Below are 18,310 nucleotides of genomic sequence, written 5' to 3' on the forward strand. Positions count from 1 at the left end.
TTTTGACATAGCGCTGGTTCATATCTTAGGTTAGGAGCCTTTTTATGCTTCAGTGTTAGTCAGTGTTAAGCGCCTTAACAAACAAAAAACATTTGTCTATAAATGGTCAGCTACAAGGACTGTAAACTTGTAATTCATTATATAATCAGCACACTTTTGTCCTTCTTGTCCTATGTAGCAGGCATCAAAATAGATTATGCAAATATTATCTCATAGCATATGTTAAAACAATTACCATCATCACACCCTCATGAAAATCAGTATAGGTGCCATTAAAATACTATAAAAACACAGAAATGCTTCATAAACCCAAATGAAAAACCCTTAAAACATTCAAGCAACTGTCATTCAATGCCCTGGGCAGTGTTTGGCATATAAAGGGGAAGCTGTGGCGAATTAAAATAATAAACACACAAAATGAAATCAGTGCAGCGCTGCAGTTATCTTCATGTCTGGTGAACTGCAAACTGCTGGCAACAAACCTCATTGTGCTTCATGACAAATTTACTGCTCAAGGTCAGCGAAGAGGCGGCCCAAAGCGTTGCCTAAATTCACATTCGTATTTGCACAAATCGTAACCGCACTTTTACAACCTGAAACAACGAGCACGGCGCTGGCATATTTGTGTCCTGTTTGTTTTTGTTCAAGGGTCATTTCCCTGGATAAAGCCAACACAAATGTTTGCTCCCAAGTAAATCAATATTGGCATTTGCACATTAACGCAACTCTAATTTTCATCCAGATTTACAATTTCCCTCCATCTACAGTCCTTTCCCTTCTGACACGCAAACCTACTCTCTTCTCAAAACATTTCCTGTCGGCTGTCTGTCACCACCAGAACGAATGACTCATGACGCTATCCTGATTATTCCCCAAATTGCCACCACAAATGACTTTGCCCGGTTTTAGAGGTATTTGGCAGATTTCTCCGTGGATGTTTTGGGAACACATAACTTTTGTTCCTATAGTAATATTTGGGTAGACGAATGGCTTGAGGGGAGGTTTTTTGGGGAGAGGAGTTATGAACTGGAGAGGAAAATAAAGGAGAGGAGAGACATTTCAACATTTCTCCCCACCAGTCACAACTAAAACCACTAAGTATACAGCCTTTTTACACTCTTCCCCTCCACCCTTTCCCTTGCTTCTCATTCACTCATTCCTCCGCTCCTTCCTTTTCATTTGCTCTCCCCTTTTTTCTTTATTTTTTGTTACCGCTGATTGGGATCAAATGTGGTGAGTGGAACTGTGATCCCACAGTCAGTCAAGAGGCAGAAATGAAGCCTTACATGGCGTATTTGCCCCCAAGTAGTTCTTTTTTTTTTTTTTTGCACATGTATTTGAAGTCACTGATCCACCACAATATTAAAAACCACTGACAAGTGAAGTGAATAAAATGGATCATCTTGTTATAGGACAATGTTCTGCTGGGAAACCTTGGGTTTTGGCATTCATGTGGATGTCACGATGATATGTACCACCAAGCAAGACAATACGCCTCACGCCACTTCAAAATATACTCAGTGACAGCTCGAGGAACACAACAAATATACCGAAATTACGATCCCAGTTCAACAGCACTATCAAAATCCAATCCCAGTAGGGTCCCACTGCTAATCCAAAGGAGCTGAAGACCATGATGCCAAAGTCCTCGTACAGGATACCCCGAGAGGTCCGATCTCCATGCCCCAAATGGTCAAAGTTATTTTGTTAGCAATGCATAGTTATGGCTGATTATGGTACAAGATAAAGCCACTATACTAATAATAATGCTTCATGCATAGCTGGTAAGTATCAGCAGTTTCTGAATGATGAGGTGTAATTGAAGTGAAATTAGGGGTTGATCTGAGTGGGCGATCATTTACAGTGAAAAATAATTGTGGGAAAACGAAACGAAACCACACAAAAAAACAGAGGGCTGCCAAGTACAAATGAGGCGACGATGTTTTCAAAAGATTTTTTTAAGTATATAAAATTGTTTTAAATTATATTTAAACTGATAAAGTTATTTGTGTAAGGACATGTCACATGCTACTCAAGAGTAATCAGAATCATGAGTCTTTTTATTCTCTGTGTTGGATCAAACAGCCAAAATCTTAAATACTTAAATAACTGAACCATCAGATGCACCAAAACAATCTAAACAAAAATGTTAGTATTAATTTACAAAATATGGCAAATTGATATTTCTTCTTGTCTTTGTATTTATCTACTCCCTCATTTATTTTGCCTTTTGCGTAATTTTGTATTTCATGGATTCAATTATTAATTTTCAACCTGTGCTGATGATTTCAGCAGTTTTGGTCCTCCGTAGACGACCATATAAGCACTATAACCCACACCATTACAAATGGTAAATGGTAAATGGTAAATGGCCTGTATTTGTATAGCGCTTTACTTAGCCCCTAAGGACCCCAAAGCGCTTTACACTACATTCAGTCATCCACCCATTCACACACACATTCAGTGTGTGAATGTGTGTGTGAATTACAAAGAAATCTAAGTGGGGATGTGCACTTGCATGAAGTTTATTAGCCAGCGTGCTGCTCTGGATGACGTCACACTGCAGTCTGAGGCAGGCAGGTTAAAGCTTTTTTGCCGGACTGTGCATTTTTCCATGCAGTGCTAAAATTGATTTAAACAGCCTGAAAAACCCCATAAATGGGCTTCGCTTAACATTTGCAATAGTGCTTCAGGAGGGGGAAAAACCGTGTAGAAAAGCAACTTTTAAATTCCTGCTATTCCCGATACAATGACCACAGTCACAGTTTATCTGCTGTATGTGTGGTGCATTGTATGTGCTTGTACAATAAGTAAAAATATGTGTACTTCTATACAGTAATAAGGTGTGACAAAGACTAGAATGCACAATGAAGACATCAGTCTCATCAGTAACAAAAGAAGACGGTGAAGATCGTGTCTTACCTTCACTTCACATTTCTTGTGGCAGGACAACCGGCACGCTGAAATAAAAGAGGCAGCATTAAGTGCAGTTGTTGATTTACACCCACAGGAGCAAAAACCATTAACAACCGTAAAGAGATTAATGGATGTTTCCTTTCACATAGATCACAAAATGAAGCTGAAAGCAGCAACTGTAGATGTGTGCTCAGTATTGGAAAACAATTAAAGTGCTTAGATGGTGTGGAGAGTTTAGAATTGCAGCGCTGTACTGCTGAATGCACTGAAACTGAAATAAGGTCAACACCATCCCTGATGCCAACATGCTGTGGTGCTGCCCTCAAGTGGTCACATGAAGCAAACATCCATCCATCAGTTTGCATTTCACTACCTTAATGTTTCAGGCAAAAGGTGAAACATTGATGCAAAAATCAATAGCAAATGCAAGCCAAAGGGATTGAAATGAACACAGAATGTTGATTAAACAGTGATAAATTGGACTTTTAATGTATGTTCTAGACTGTTAATGGGTCACACTTGAATCAAGGTGGTACAAGTCTCCTCAGCACATAATAGTAACAGTCTGTAATCAAATTTTATTCATTTATTAATGCAAATTTGTCTTTTTGCATGTTTGAAGCAAACACTCTTTATGAAAGATGGTCAGAAGTTTCAGGTCAGAAAGGTTAAGCCTTTGCACAGAAACCTTGAAGCTGCATTCTTTTTAACTACCAGGAGGGGGCGAAGCCTCTATTTGAAAACAGGTTGTATATAGGTATGTGAGGAAATAAACCTTCTTCTTTATGGATTTATGACCTCAGCAAACACTTTGAAGATACGCGTAGGATTCCAATCATTAGTTTGAAGTGTTACTGATTACAACACGATGCTTATTTTACAAAACAAAGTCCTATGTAGGGTAAAATACACAGGATTGCTGGCTTTATGACTTTGCTTAATATGACTTTTCTCCCCCATTTTTAGTCAAAGTCAAAGTCACATTTATTTCTATAGCACATTTAAAACAACAAATGTTGACCAAGGTGCTGCACAATTAAGATAACTAAAAGACATAAAAACATAGGGAGACATGATAAAAGAAAAGAAAAAGAATCATAAAATTAGAAGATTTGAGTAAGAGATAACATAGTTAAAAGTAATACAAACTCATTCTGATTTAAAAGCCAAGGAATAAAACTGGGTTTTCAGACGGGTTTCAAAAGTGTCCAATGTTGGGCAGGTCCTGATGTGAAGGGGCAGTTTGTTCCACAGTTTAGGAGCAGTTACAGCAAAGCCCCGATCTCCTCTGTGCTTTAATCTGGACCTCGGGACAGCCAGGAGCAATTGATCCGCAGACCTCAGTGATCTTGCAGGAGTGTACCAATTTAAAAGATCAGAAAGGTATGAGGGTGCTAACCCATTCAATGCCTTAAAATAAAAAATCTTAAAATTAATTCTAAAACTAACTGGCACCCAGTGCAATGATGCCAGTATGGGAGATATGTGTTCTTGCTTGCGTGTGCCAGTTAATAACCGTGCTGCAGCATTTTGGACCAGCTGTAGACGGCTAACTGATGACAGACTAACACCATAGTAAAGATTATTACAGTAGTCGAGGCGAGATGAAATGAAGTCATGAACAGCTCTGTCAAAGTCTCTAAAACAGAGAAATGACTTCACTTTAGCAAAGATTAACCTTTTTGTATGTCTTTTGTTTATCTCATTCTTTGACATTCAAAGGGCCTCCCTGAGAGTTTTTTTTAGCTGATTTTAAAGCAATGTATCTGGACGATTGCATAGCACATAGTCTTATTGTCACATCTAATCCTTTGGCTACAATAACCAGCAATGTGCTGCATAGCAACCCTTCCTGGTAACTGTAAAGGACAACAAGGATTTTTAGATAATTATAATTGTCCAGGTGCTTGTGAACATATAGTACACTATAGCTCTAGTTTAACAGGACAGAAAGTACAATAAATAAAAGTGTATGCCTTCTTTTCTTTTCTGTACCCATATCTATCACCCAGCGTCGTTGCTACCCACATTTCTCACTCTTCACCCTAGCTCTGGCCCCCTCCCCTACCACTCATCCCTTTCCCCCTCTTCCCCCCTCTTATCTAGGCTAATGCAGCAGCAGCAGCAGCAGCAGCCATACTAATTTTAACACCAAATCCTCAGCCAAAGCCCTATACAAGCCCATTCCCCTACTGCTGGGCTTTTCTCCCCGTTTGTCATCTGGCCTCTGCTAAAGACACTCTGTTTGTACTGTAGTTCAAAAATGGGGAGAGCAAGGGAAAGAGTGCAAAGACAGATAGAGGGAGACCAGAGAAAAAGAAACAGAGGAAATGTGAGGCTGCCTGGGAGTCTTCTAATGTTAATTTCCCTTGGACTTTTCTTGGAGTGACAATAAAACGTTTAGTACTTCTAAAATTAGACTCAAAAACATGTGATTGGATCATTGAGGAAGAGGGGGAGGCAGGGGCTCAAAGGCAAGAGGGAGAGAAAGAAAAGCTAAAACAGTAGACCAATGCATACATAAATAGAGCGTACAGTGTAAACAAAAAGGATGTGTATATTAAAAATAGACTTGGGGAGAAAACACATTCAAATACAAATAAAACTTTGTTTTAAACCTTTCTTTAATGTAAACCGGAATGGCTTAAATTATGCTAGAATCAAGCTTTAGCTGAACTGCACTGAACTGAACTGTGCGGCAGTTCTTAGAGAGAAAATGCTTTCTTGATGCTAGAGGTCTGAGGAAAATGGCTAAAATGCTTCGAGCTGACCGGGAGGCAACAGTAACTCAAATAACACTTACAACCAAGGTATGCAGAAGAGTATCTCTGAATGCACAACACATTGAACTCAGCAGCACAAGACCATGCCCAGGACCTTCTTTTAGTCAGGCGATGGTGCTAACTTCGGTAATAAAGATGTCTAGGGGTTTGTTAAACTATTTGCCCACACTCTTTTTCACAGACTGACAATGTTTATAATAATGTTTCTTAAAGTAAAATTGGGTCATAACTCATAACATAACTGATATACATCTATTTACTGCCACTTCCAGGTTACAGAAGCAGCAAGTCTAAGGAACATAGAGGCAGTTGTTATAAAATGGTCAGTTTTTATATTTATAAATGAATCTCACCCTCAGCCATTCTGGGAATCCGACCCCTGCCTGGTCATAATTTACTCGGTCTACTGTCTTACGTCTGCTCAGATCAACTTTAAAGCCAACATGCTAGACACCCACCTTTGCAGATGAGGCCCTCCTTGGTGATGGCCTGCTTGCATATATCACAACTCTTGGCCTTCTTGAATGGCTTCAGCTTAAAGGTGTGCGTGTGGACGCCCTCCAGCTCGTCGGGCTGCGGGAAGAAGAGGAAACGAGATCAGGAGTGCATCGCTACAAATCGATGGAAGCAGATCCAAAGCCAATCAAAACACATTCGATACATCTGGCTGCACGTGAGAGTTTCACCTCAACTTTTGATGATTTTTGGTTTCAGCTAAGCTGTTTCCTTGTGTCTTTGTTATACTGAATAGGAGGGTTAATGTCCGAAACAGTGATGCAACTCAAACAAGTCATTTTTCTACCTTATAAGGCCCAAAAGACTGTTGCGTGCAAATAAGTAAACTCACACTGACACACACGTGCAGACACAGAGACACAGCCCACCCAACAGCATAGGATGTTTTCACTTTGAAGTTCTCTAATTAAATGACTAATTAACGATGGAGTGAAAAAAAGGCCTTACAGCAGCCAGCAACCTAAAAAACTCTAGGAATGATGCTTGCCTGTGTGTGTTCGTGTGTGTGTGTGTGCAGTATTGTTTGCAAGTGTGTGTCCGGGGCTTCATTTCAGAGCAGCCTGAGGGCACAACAGCTCGAGAAACTGTGCAAAGCAGTGAAGAAGAAAAATCAAAAATATTGTTTTACGCATGCTGATGATGATGAAGAAGAAGAAGATGGGGTTGCAGCTGCTGCGAGCATGTTGCTCATGACCAGGATAACAACTTGGAGGATCCCAAAAGACCCTTGCAAAATTAATTCCATGACTTGTGTAATTTATTCCTGACATGCAATGACATCTCGAACGCTGTGTTAAAATGTGGGTTTCTCTCCAAACAGCTGCACATTACTCAGAATTGATCTGATTAGTCTGTCCTGCAGCTTGGAAAATGCACTCAACGCACGAGTTTTTCCTTTGAAGGAAACCAGCCGATGAACGCTTCAAAATGTGCTCAGAATAGACGAGTTGGTTTAGGTTTCTGAATGTTTTAGGCCTTTATTTTCTTTCTGACTTGCTTATGTGGTTTGATCTGGTTTTATTTTATCATACAAAGGTCTGTGGGTTGCTTTGATGCAGTTACCCCAGTTCGTATGGCCAAAAAGACAACAGGCAAATCCCAGATCTCTTCTTTTGTCATTTCATCATGTGACATCATCACTCAGAATTGCACTTAAAGCAAACACCCTGCTAGATCTCCCTCTTTCCCTGTTGTCCAGAGCCCACTTTTCCTAACAGCCTCCTCTGTGAGTCATAATAATGATGCCATTTCCTTTGTGTATTTGTGCAGCTGGCCTGGTTTGGGTTGAGCTCGGCTGGGCTGTAAATCTGAGTTTGCTTTATTGAAAACAGTATTTTATATACACCTCCTTCCAGATATCACCTTGAAAGGATGCATGAATGAGTCAATGAATTAAGACATTCCTCAAACATTCCCACGAATATAAATCATTGCGAGGGCTTTGGAATATTTCTTTCTGGTAAAAGGAGAAATCAATCTTTCTTAAGGTGACCTGGTCTATACCTGCAAACATAGTTTTTTTTTTTTTAACAGATTAACAGTTGAACAGTTAACTGATTATCTTATTCAACATAGGCAACATTGCTGTCACATCATGTTGTGCAAGTTGCTCACTGTAAATAGATCACTGATCACTTCTCCTACAGAGGAGTGATCGGTTTTAAGTTTTTCTGCTTTCTGTGTCTTTCTTTAAGTAGATAAACACGCTAATTGTTTCTACTTGCACCAGTTTGTGTTGATGTCTAAAGGTAAGTCTGTAATTCTGTAGTAGCACATAGTAATTGATTTAGTTTGCAGAGCACCAACGATGAGGAGCTGTTTGGGGGGAGGGGAGGTTCTGGTAGAAAGAGTAGCTCAGAGCAGCTTATTTAAAATGCACAGGAAACGCATGTCCACGTGTCCACAGTGCTCCTGAAATTTACTCATGACCACTCACAGATTGTGGTCCATCTCTAAACCAAAGAACAAGTGACGTCTTACTTAGGACCACTATACAACAGACAGCTCCTACTGCTACCTACAACATAACCTTCTACCACAAGTACTGTTTGAAATGCCGTGCTGTGGAACAGACTAGAGAAAACCTTAATTTTGCAACATTTTGCAAGGAAAATGGGGATCAATTTACGAAAAATGTGCAAATATACAAGAAAATGTCTAATGAGCTTCGAATGAGCTTAAAAGTCAATATTTAAGTCGTCTTCAGGAATAGTTCTCCAGGTTTCTTGAAGGACATTCAAAGCTCTTCTTTGGATGTTTCTGCCTTTTGTTCTGTTCTCTGTCAACATGATCCCACACTGCTTCAATAATGTTGAGGTCCGGGCTCTGGGAAGGCCGATCCATGACTGATGGTATTCCACTCTGTGTTTTTCTATCTATCCAGGTATGATTTTACATTATCTCTCATTTCCCCTTCCTTAAGAAGACTTCTTGATGGCCACCTATCAGCTGAGACTATTTCTGATGAGGCTTCAGTGAACAGTAGATGGATTACCTGAAGAGCCAGATGAATATCTCAAAATCTGTGTCAAGCCTTTGCTGGATTTAGACCTGCCACTTTTTTTGTCCTCTATTTCCTTAAATTTTTAAGGACACACTCCAGAGAGTGAAGTAGAATAGAATAGAATAGAATAGAATAGAATAGCCCTTTATTGTCATTGAACATGTACAATGACATATAAATAGTAAGACAGCAGGATTAAATAGCAAACTGGAGAAATGTATACAAAAATAAGAAAAAGCCACAACCTAGAGAACAAAATAGTTGCAAAGTGCTTGGAAGTAGTGCAAAGAAAAGACTTGGTCTGAGTACAGAGTTCATTTTTGAGTGGCCTGAGTGATGAAGGGTTACTCACGCCATGGCTCGGGGGTGTGGGGGGATGTTGTTTGCTAACAGTCTGAATGTCCCAGGGTAGGAACCTGTTTGTGAGTCTAGAGGTGTCGGACCTGATTGACGTGAGGGCTGCAGGTCAAACGGGTGGTGGGCAGGGAGCAAGGGGTCACCTGTGATGGCCCTGGTTTTCCTGAGACGGGGGGATCTGGTGATGGCCTCCAGGGGTGGCAGAGGAAAGTCAATGACTTTTTGGGTGGTGTTAATTACCCTCTGCTTAGCCTTGCTGTTCTTAGTAGTGGCCCCTGAGTACCAAACACTCAGGCAGTAGGAGAGCACGCTCTCCACTGAGGTGTGTGAGAAGGCCAGCAGCAGCTTCTTCTCCAGGTTATTCTTCCTCGGGATATGGAGGAAGTGCAGTCACTGCTGGGCCCTCTTTACCAGGACGTTGGTGTTGTTGGTCCAGGTGTGATCAGCGGAGACGTGGGTGCCCAGAAACCTGAAGGTGGAGGCAGATTCCACCCGTTATCCTTTTACAATGGCAGGGGAGTGACCTGTCTGTGCCTTCTGAAGTCCATTATGAGCTCTTTTGTTTTAATGAAGTTCAGCTTCATGTTGTTGTCCAAGCACCAGCCTCAATCAGCAAGTTGGACAGATTGAGGCTGGTTAGTGAAGAAATCTTTAATCCGGGAGCAGGCGGCAGGGGGGATCTGAAGGTGGTCAGTTTGGTAGTGCAAAGACTGGACTTAAAATCAGCAAAAGAAAAAAAGCCAGTGTTCAAAGAAAGACTTTAAACAAACTTCAGTAAGCCTGAAGAACTATTGATGGAAACCACTTTTAAAAAAGTAAAAGAAAGTTTGGCTTCTTGGCAGAAAAATATAAAAACAAGTAGTGGCTCAAGACTTTTGCACATTATTATAGCTCACTGCTTTTTCCCATTGCTAATTTTAATCACTTCAACTACAACTAGACCTACTACATCTTCAAAGGACTGTAGGTATGATGAGGCTCACTGATGAAAGCTGCACTAAGTCATGTAATCCTTTGCTTCATCATCTTTGAGCTCATTTTCCTGTTGCTTTCCAAAGCTCCCTGGCCTTTTTTCCCCCTCCTCCGTGTGCTGCAGTCAATTTGGCTCAAAGCTCTTTTCAAAAGTGTGTTTCTCAGCGTTTTCGCTCCCATATCTCCCTAAATCTTAATGGCTTTTGTCACACTGTGACACTCTCGCTATAAGTTCCAAAGAGGAATCCTGGCTGACCTTGGCTAGCCAGCAGCACACACAGCATATTAGAACAGGTAACTTCAAACAAACAATATGCTACATGCATGGTGATAATTCATGTAAAAAATTAATTATGAACCACTGCAACATCTATCTCTCAAACAACCTTGTTTCTTCCATTTGCTTGTTCTGCTCAACAGCAGCAGCTCAGATTGATACAGAGGCAGACTAAACATTTTATCCATATATACTGATTAATGGAGAATTGGTTGAACGGACAGATTCAAAAGTACTGTGCTAGGTGAAAACATGATATAGGAAAAAAAAATTAAAGTATTGCTTGATAGTGTATCTCCTCAACACTGTTTGCACTGACTTTAAGTGTAATATGAAATGAAATGTTACTGTAAAACTGTTAACTAGCTAATGTTACTACAATTGCTAGCTACTGTAAAAAAATTGTCTTGATTTACAGAAGCACTAAAAGGTTTCTTGAATTGCCACCAAAATGGCTTCAAAAGTAAGTCACTTGCCATAGACTGCTGTGTTAACATGTCTAGCTCTACAGCAGAAATAAATGTTTATGCTACAGCATGCTACAAAACCAGTTTCTGTCTCTATAACTTAAAGGCTATTTTATTAAAACTGTAATGTAATTTTTAATATAAAAACCTACTCATTTTAACTTTATTAAGACTGAACTTACACTATACAACATAAGGGGTGAAGCTTTGAGAGATGAGTAGGTATAGCCACTCTCTGTTAGATAGCGCCTTAGCTAATTTGTTTCAGTGGGCTGTGATTGTGGTGTTGGTGCTTTTTGGAACATTTTCAATGCAAAATATGTGGCTCGCTGTACGGTTAGCAGTAAGAAGACCATAGAAAAAGGGTGAGCTTTGAGTTTTGGTGAGTGACATTCAATCATTTAGGTTTTTTTTATATGTTACTTAACATAGTCAATGGGTTGTTGCTATGTCCAACTATGGGCTATGCATGTTGAAAACGAAAACCAGAAAGTTTCTAGGACCAAATATTACATCCACTACCTATAGATAATACCAATTCATATGACAAAATCTGTTTATAGCAGGTTTAGCAGATTTCAGTGTGTATGAAATTCATCCCCTAGGGTTACTATATATTCTTAATTTTATCATCTTCAAAACAAAAACATCACAGTGGGCCAGATGCTAACAGTGCTAGCTGTGTGGAGTTTGCATGTTCTCCCTGTGTCTGCGGGGGTTCTCCCTGGGTACTCCGGCTTCCTCCCGCAGTCCAAACACATGCAGTTAGTGGGGATAGGTTAACTGGTCAATCTAAGGCTACGTCCACACTAATCGTTTTCTCTCCGTTTTGGCCTCCCGTCCACACTGAGACGGCGTTTTCCGCTCTTGAAAACACATACATTTCAAAACGGAGCTGCCCCATCGCACTGTGGACACTCGAAAATCAGACTTTCTAAAACGATGACGCATTTTAGTCATGTGATGCAGTCATGTGACCAATTAAACAAAGATAGCGGAGTGCATTATACAGCAGTTGTTTTGATTGCTCTCAATTTTGACAGCCCTAAAAAAAGATTAATATCAGTTTGTACATGCTCCAGATAGCTTTTCTTCAAATTATGTAATCCTCATTCGCTTTTGCGCATGCGCAGGACTGGAACGTAAGCGTTTTCAGCCGTTTCAATGTGGACGCGCAACTCTGTGAAAACGACTGAAAACGCTAGTGTGGATGCGGAGTGTTTTCAGACGAAAACGCCGTTTTCAAATCTATCCGGGCTAGTGTGGACGTAGCCTAAATTGCCCATGGTGTGAATGTGAGTGTGAATGGTTGTCTGTCTCTATGTGTTAGCCCTGAGACAGACTGGTGACCTGTCCAGGTTGCACCCCGCCTCTCGCCCTATGACAGCTGGGCTCCAGCACCCCCCGCGACCCTGAAGAGGATAAGCGGAAGCGAATGGATGGATGGATGGATCTGAAAGACATTCAGATTAAACATGAGAGCAAACACCTGCTTAAGACTGGCATTTTTTGCAGCGTGGGCCTCGCTGAGCTTATAAATAGCCTTTAAAGCTCCACAGTCTCGATGTTAAAGATGACCTGGCAGAAAGCCGGCGGCTAAACCAATCAGACGCAACCAGCTGTGTCACAGTCAGGTGCCATGGTTACCTGGCTGCCACAGCAACTGGGGTCAACATGTCCTGTCAAACAATGATAGATGGGCTGGGGGAGAAAAAACATACAACCACAAGTTTACACACACACACACACACACACACACACACACACACACACACACACACACACACACACACACACACGTATAAACATGAATGCACAGCCTGGCGCACGGGCCCACTGTGAATATCGAGACAACAGAAGTGCAAATGGCACTTGGATTTCTGCCATGTAGCATCTGGGATTCAACTTTTTTTTTTTTTTAAAAAAGAAGAAGAAAGAGGGGAAGGGCCTCAGCAGCTGAAATGGCTAGTAATGAGCAAAGAGATCATGCGTTTACAAATGAAACGACTCTCTGAGTTTCTTTTTTTTTCTTTTTTTCTTTTCTAGGAATGAAAAATATATCTCAAGCTCACACTTAGGCATGTAATCAAAAAGCTGCTTCAGTAATGAATGCCATCAGTTTCTTAATCTTCCATGACAGACTGTATCATATGGTATGAAACAACTTGCTTCCTGTGAAGCTAAGGTTTTGCCAAGAAATTAACGTTCAGGATGTTGGTAATCTCTGCTGAAACCTGACAGCACCAGCATATAAAAACATTAAGGTTTACCAGAGCATTTACATTGTCTACATCCTTTTACAAACCACGAGGTGATCTGACCTCAAGTTGATTCAAGTTGAAAAAAAAAATCCAACTTTAATCATGCTTTTTCATGAATACAACATGAACCCAAGCAAAACGCCTTCTTTTCAGCATTATGGAAAGCTGATGTTACTTTCAGTAGTATTGTGATGACCCTAAAAAATGCATTTTGACATTTTTAGCACACAGCTGAGGACAGCAATGTAAAAGAGAAAGAAAGCTGTCCTCTGTGTCGTGCTAGAAGGAGACTCCCACGACAGGCTTGAGAGAGAAAATGGAAAAGGAAGTTATGTGGAGAGACAGAGAAACCGAGACAGAAAAAGAGAGGCTCAAGGTAAGGGAAATGGATAGATCTGGAGAAAAAATAGAGGGAATAATGGGACAGAGTGGACAGGCTGAAAGAGGAGAGGAGGCGTTTCTCTGAGTATGTGTGTCCTGGCATATAGACAGGAGGCCCAGTAAATCAAGGCTGTGTGCTCTTCTCCCCCAGTTGCACTTAGCTAATGAAAAGCATCACTACGCTACCTCGACCGCGACCCCACTTAGAGCAAAGATGTGGGATGAGGAGAGGGGGGACGACTTTCTCAAAGGCATCGTTCTGTCCTTCTGATCAGAAATTATACATGAACACGAACTAGTCCTGGAAAACACGCATAAAAGTCATTTATATCAATCCACATATATGCACATGCTGGACTGTTGGTGATAGACACATTTGTATCGTTTGTATCTTGGATGACTGCTTCGTGTATTTCGAGAAAGCATCTTGCTTTTATATTCACAGTGATTCACATGGATACCCACACGTGGCAGGACTTGAAGAGTATATTAAAGTATTGTGAGGAACCACCTTTAGCAGCAATAACCTGAAGTTATTGTTTTCTGTATGACATTATTAGTCTCTCAGATCATTGTGGAGGAAATTTAGCCCACTCTTCTATGCACCGTTACTTCAGTTTATTGAGGTTTGAATTCATTTATGCAGAGCTCACTTAATGTCCAGCATTTCAGTTAGGTTGAGTTCTGGACTTTGACTAGAACATTGCAGCACCTTGACTGTTTTCATTTTCAGCCATTCTGTGACAGATTTGCTGAAGTGATCATCTTGTCGCATGAACCAGTGTGCCCAGGCTTAAGTTGGTATATAAAGGAGGTCATAGTTGACGCAGTGACTGTAGACCAAATCATCACCCCTCCACCACCGTGCTGATGGTCGGTATGCGGTGTTTGTGTTCATATGCTTTGTTTGGTCTGGTCTGTCCAAAGGACATTGTTCTAGAGGTTTTATGGTTTGTTTAGATGCAGCTTTGCAAACCTAAGTCATTCTAAAAAATACCTTTTAGAGAGAAATAGAGGAAATCCTTCCAAATAAGCCATATGTTTTTGTTGTTTTTCTAATTTTGAGAATTTGAGATATAACATGTTGATTGCACCTTGAATTTGTTCTGGGAAGATGTGCAGATTAGAAGATTTACTGAATGTTTTGCACTTTCTCATTGCAGAATGGTGGACCGCAGATTATTTGAAAATAGTCTTATAACTCTCTATAATAAGATAATTGCTGATGTCTTTCCTTTGCGTTGTGTCATTGCCCCAGACCTGCGAGCTGCAAGAAATTCTGATTTTATCAGGATATTTATCTCACTTGCTGATGATCAGGAAACAAGCACATTTGATTAGCAGCAGATGACTACTACTGATTCTCTTAATTCCTATGGAGGCAGTATAGGTGTACATAGTTTTTTACAGCACTGTTTTGAGTTATGTGAAAACTTTTTTTTTTTTTTTTGCTTGACTGCATCTGCCCAGGAAAAAAGAAAAGAAAAACTTCTATGAACTAAGCCAAATACAAAGCTAAAAGAAAGTAATTGGCAGACAGACAAACCAGCTGACTGCTAATATTGCTTTGCATCGTTTGCAAAAAATATAAATCATTTGCTAACAAGTTAACAGCCATTAGCTACATAAATCTGTGGCTGCTTAGCAATTTGAGGTGTTGGCACCATTTAGAGCCTTCTGAACAGTTTGGATCCCTGGATCAACAGGCTAGTTTAGCATTAGCTCATGACTTAACATTCCAGGCTTTTCTCACTTCTTGCTACTAAAAACGAAGTTTGGCCAAAATGCCAAACTCAAAGCTTCAAAAAGGTAGACCATGCATCAAATTGCTAATGTCACAGTGGCTTTGTCCATATTTTGTATATAGGCCATACTGACACTACAGTTTTTTAAATAACCAAAACGTAATTAAAGGTTAGTTAATTTGAATACTATATTAAGTTAAAATGTTAAGGTTGTTTATGTTAAAAACTATATTTTAGCCTTGATACATTTAGCTAGCTTGTAGCTACAAAATCCGTTAAGAAGCATAGAAATAATTTTCCTTCGTTATATAATATTAATGTAAAAGTGTAAGAAAAACAATGCTGTGAATATGCTACATTTACATTATCAAGAGGCTACATTTTAAAACCTAATAAAATGGAAGCTCTCATATTACATTTACTAAAAAATTACTAACGTGTGCTGAAACACAACTGGGGCATAGGTAATATTTTTGTTGGGTACGTACCTTAAATCTTACTATATCTTTCTTACATCAAGATATATTGAACCTGTTTTTCTGGCTATGTTTTTATTATTATTTATTATGATATAAGAAAATGAAACATATAGCCATCTATAGCCCATCTATGGTCACCAGTTCTGTCTGAATAAAGTATGGCACCAAACTCAAGAAGCCCTTTACAGAGAGCCTACACATATTTATACCAATATTTGTCAAGAGAAGAAAGCCTCAGTGTAAGGGTACGTGTTTGTAGTCGACACATCCTGTTTATGCAAGGTGCCTTTTGAGCTGCTACATCTGGCAGCTCAGAAGGCACCCTTTTCGCATAAATCCCGGATGTTCAAATCTGGAATCTCTCTCTCACACACACACATATATAGGAACATAAATGTCCCCACATCCAGCTTCATTCCCATATTCATGCAGACCTCCACATATGGTTCCACTTATAGCACAGTCAGAGGAAAGTCTTTCTGCATGAATTGAAAGAATGGTTGGAGGAAGGAACAAAGATGTGCAGTATTATCCTGGATAATGATGTAATTTGACACAAATCCTGGAGCTAATTAATTTTTCAGCAAGTGTCCCCCTATGTGCAATAAACATCTCCAAGAGACAATAGTGAAGTAAATACAATCATTTAGAAATTAAAGTTAGTAGCTGGAGACATTTTTACCCGAAGGTTAGGGGTTTTCTGCATCATATTTAACAAAATGTGCAGAATGCTTATCAGCAATGCCATGTGAGACAGAAATGAGACATGATTTTCCGAATGAGTGACTACCTGACTGATAGATGAGTCTTACAGATGGAGCAAATGACTCATTATGTAAAAAAAAAAAAAAAAAACAACTGTGGGGGGGGGGGGGGGGGGGTTACCAACCAGTCAATGATTCAATGAAACGAGCATGAGGAACAGGCCCACAGAAATAGAAAAGCCCAGCACCCCCCACAAGATGAAAAAGCAGAGCCACACCTGCTTTCAATTTCAACCAAATTGAAATTCGGTCAGGAACAATGGGCGCCTTTGTGAGACATAGAGCGGGAGCAAACAAGAGGGAGAAACATAAAAAGAAACTACAGAACCAGGATGACATTTGTAATGTTTGTATATAAGAGTCTGTGACAGCATTTACATGCTTTGAGCAATTACTTATTGTAGAAAAAAAGTTTTCCTAAACACATGAAAGCTATGGCGGTGCAATGGATTGTTCAATAACAATCCATTGCACTCTTTACTGAAGCTGATGTCTTTACCAGAATCTGAGTGAAGAGCAGGAAACACTTCTATACGCTATTTGTGATCATTTTCACGGAATTCAGAGTCTTATGTTTGTTTATCTGATGCTTTCATACTTTATATATACTTGTACTCTGCTGCATGTAACATGTGACTTAAGTACACTATGCAAGTCAAATACTAAAGTATTACTTGAGTTTTTGCATGTAAAATACAGTCAGGTGTTGTTGTGTGTAGAACAGGTAGTACTTGCGGCTTTCTAACATAAAATTGTGTATTTTAACCCAACCTAAGATCTTTATGTAATGTTAACTAATCAGTTTTTTCCAATCATACAGACGCAAACCACTTGCACTTTTGCAGTCTTCATTTCAGACATTTTTCTACATTGCTGTTTTTGAGACTGTGTGAACAAACCGCTGACTCTACATTTTATCTCAAAGACTAGTTGTTCTCTGTTTTTTGTTTAAAGAGCCCTGCAGCAATTTATCATAGCAGTTCCATAAAAGTGACACTCTCCTAAGAGGTAGAAGAAACAGTTGTCACCATCATCAGAGTACCAGGTGAGATATTGTGAGTTTTAGGCCATAGTATGAGTCAAATTCCTATTTCCTAAGACTCAGCTAAACAGCACCTTTTGTGTAATTATTAGTGTAATTCTTCATAGCTTAGATTTGACAAGGGGATGGAAACACTCCTTAGAGATTTTGCTCCATTTTCACATGACAGCATCATGCAGTTGCTGTAGATTTCGCAGTTGTACATCCATGATGTGAATCTCCTGTTCCTCCACGTCCCAAAGGTGTTCTGTTGGACTGAGATCTGGTGATTGTGGAGGGCATTTGAGAACAGTGAACACATCTTCAAGTTCAAGTAACCAGTTTGAGATGATTTGAGTTTTGAGACATGGTTATTCTGTTGGAAGCACCCATGAGAAGATGGTACACTGTATTATCCTGGCCATAAAGGTCATAAACAATGCTCAGTTGGAACTAAGGAGCCCAAAATGTGCCAAGGAAATATCTCTCACACCATTACACCACCAGGCTGAGCCGCTGACACAAACCAGGATGGAAACATGATTTCATGTTGTTTGTTCCGAATTCAGACCCTACTATCTGATGTCTGATATCAATCAGAAATCGAACCTCCTCAAACCAGGCAAGATTTTTCCAATTTCCTTTTGTCCAACTTTGGTGAGCCATGAATCCTTTTGAATATTTCTGTCAGCGTCAGACTTTGTTCACATTTAAACTCTGCATCACCTCACTGTAAACTCTGCTCCTGCTGCCAGCCTCCGCTCTCGAACTCTCTCTGAAACTGCAATCTCAGACACACAGATGGCATATCAAACAGCTGAAATTAGCACTTTGGCTATCATCAGTCCTCAAGAAGCTTTGCTCTGCT

The 18,310-nt window shown here is 40.0% G+C and overlaps 1 protein-coding gene across 3 annotated transcripts in view; it reads right to left on the reverse strand.

The window, feature by feature from the left end:
• The window catches only part of LOC120746114 (tensin-like), a 121,306-nt gene that overhangs the window by 86,013 nt on the left and 16,983 nt on the right, over nucleotides 1-18,310 (reverse strand). For all 3 annotated transcript variants that reach the window (XM_040051408.1, XM_040051406.1, XM_040051407.1), the window contains exons 2-3: nucleotides 6,158-6,272; nucleotides 2,923-2,960 (exon numbers count right to left, since the gene is read on the reverse strand). In XM_040051408.1, the coding sequence (XP_039907342.1) occupies nucleotides 2,923-2,960; nucleotides 6,158-6,272 (153 nt within the window). The remainder of the gene's footprint in view (nucleotides 1-2,922; nucleotides 2,961-6,157; nucleotides 6,273-18,310) is intronic.

Source organism: Simochromis diagramma, unplaced genomic scaffold (genome assembly GCF_900408965.1).
Source record: "Simochromis diagramma unplaced genomic scaffold, fSimDia1.1 OVJJ01000107.1, whole genome shotgun sequence".
Lineage (NCBI taxonomy): Eukaryota > Metazoa > Chordata > Actinopteri > Cichliformes > Cichlidae > Simochromis > Simochromis diagramma.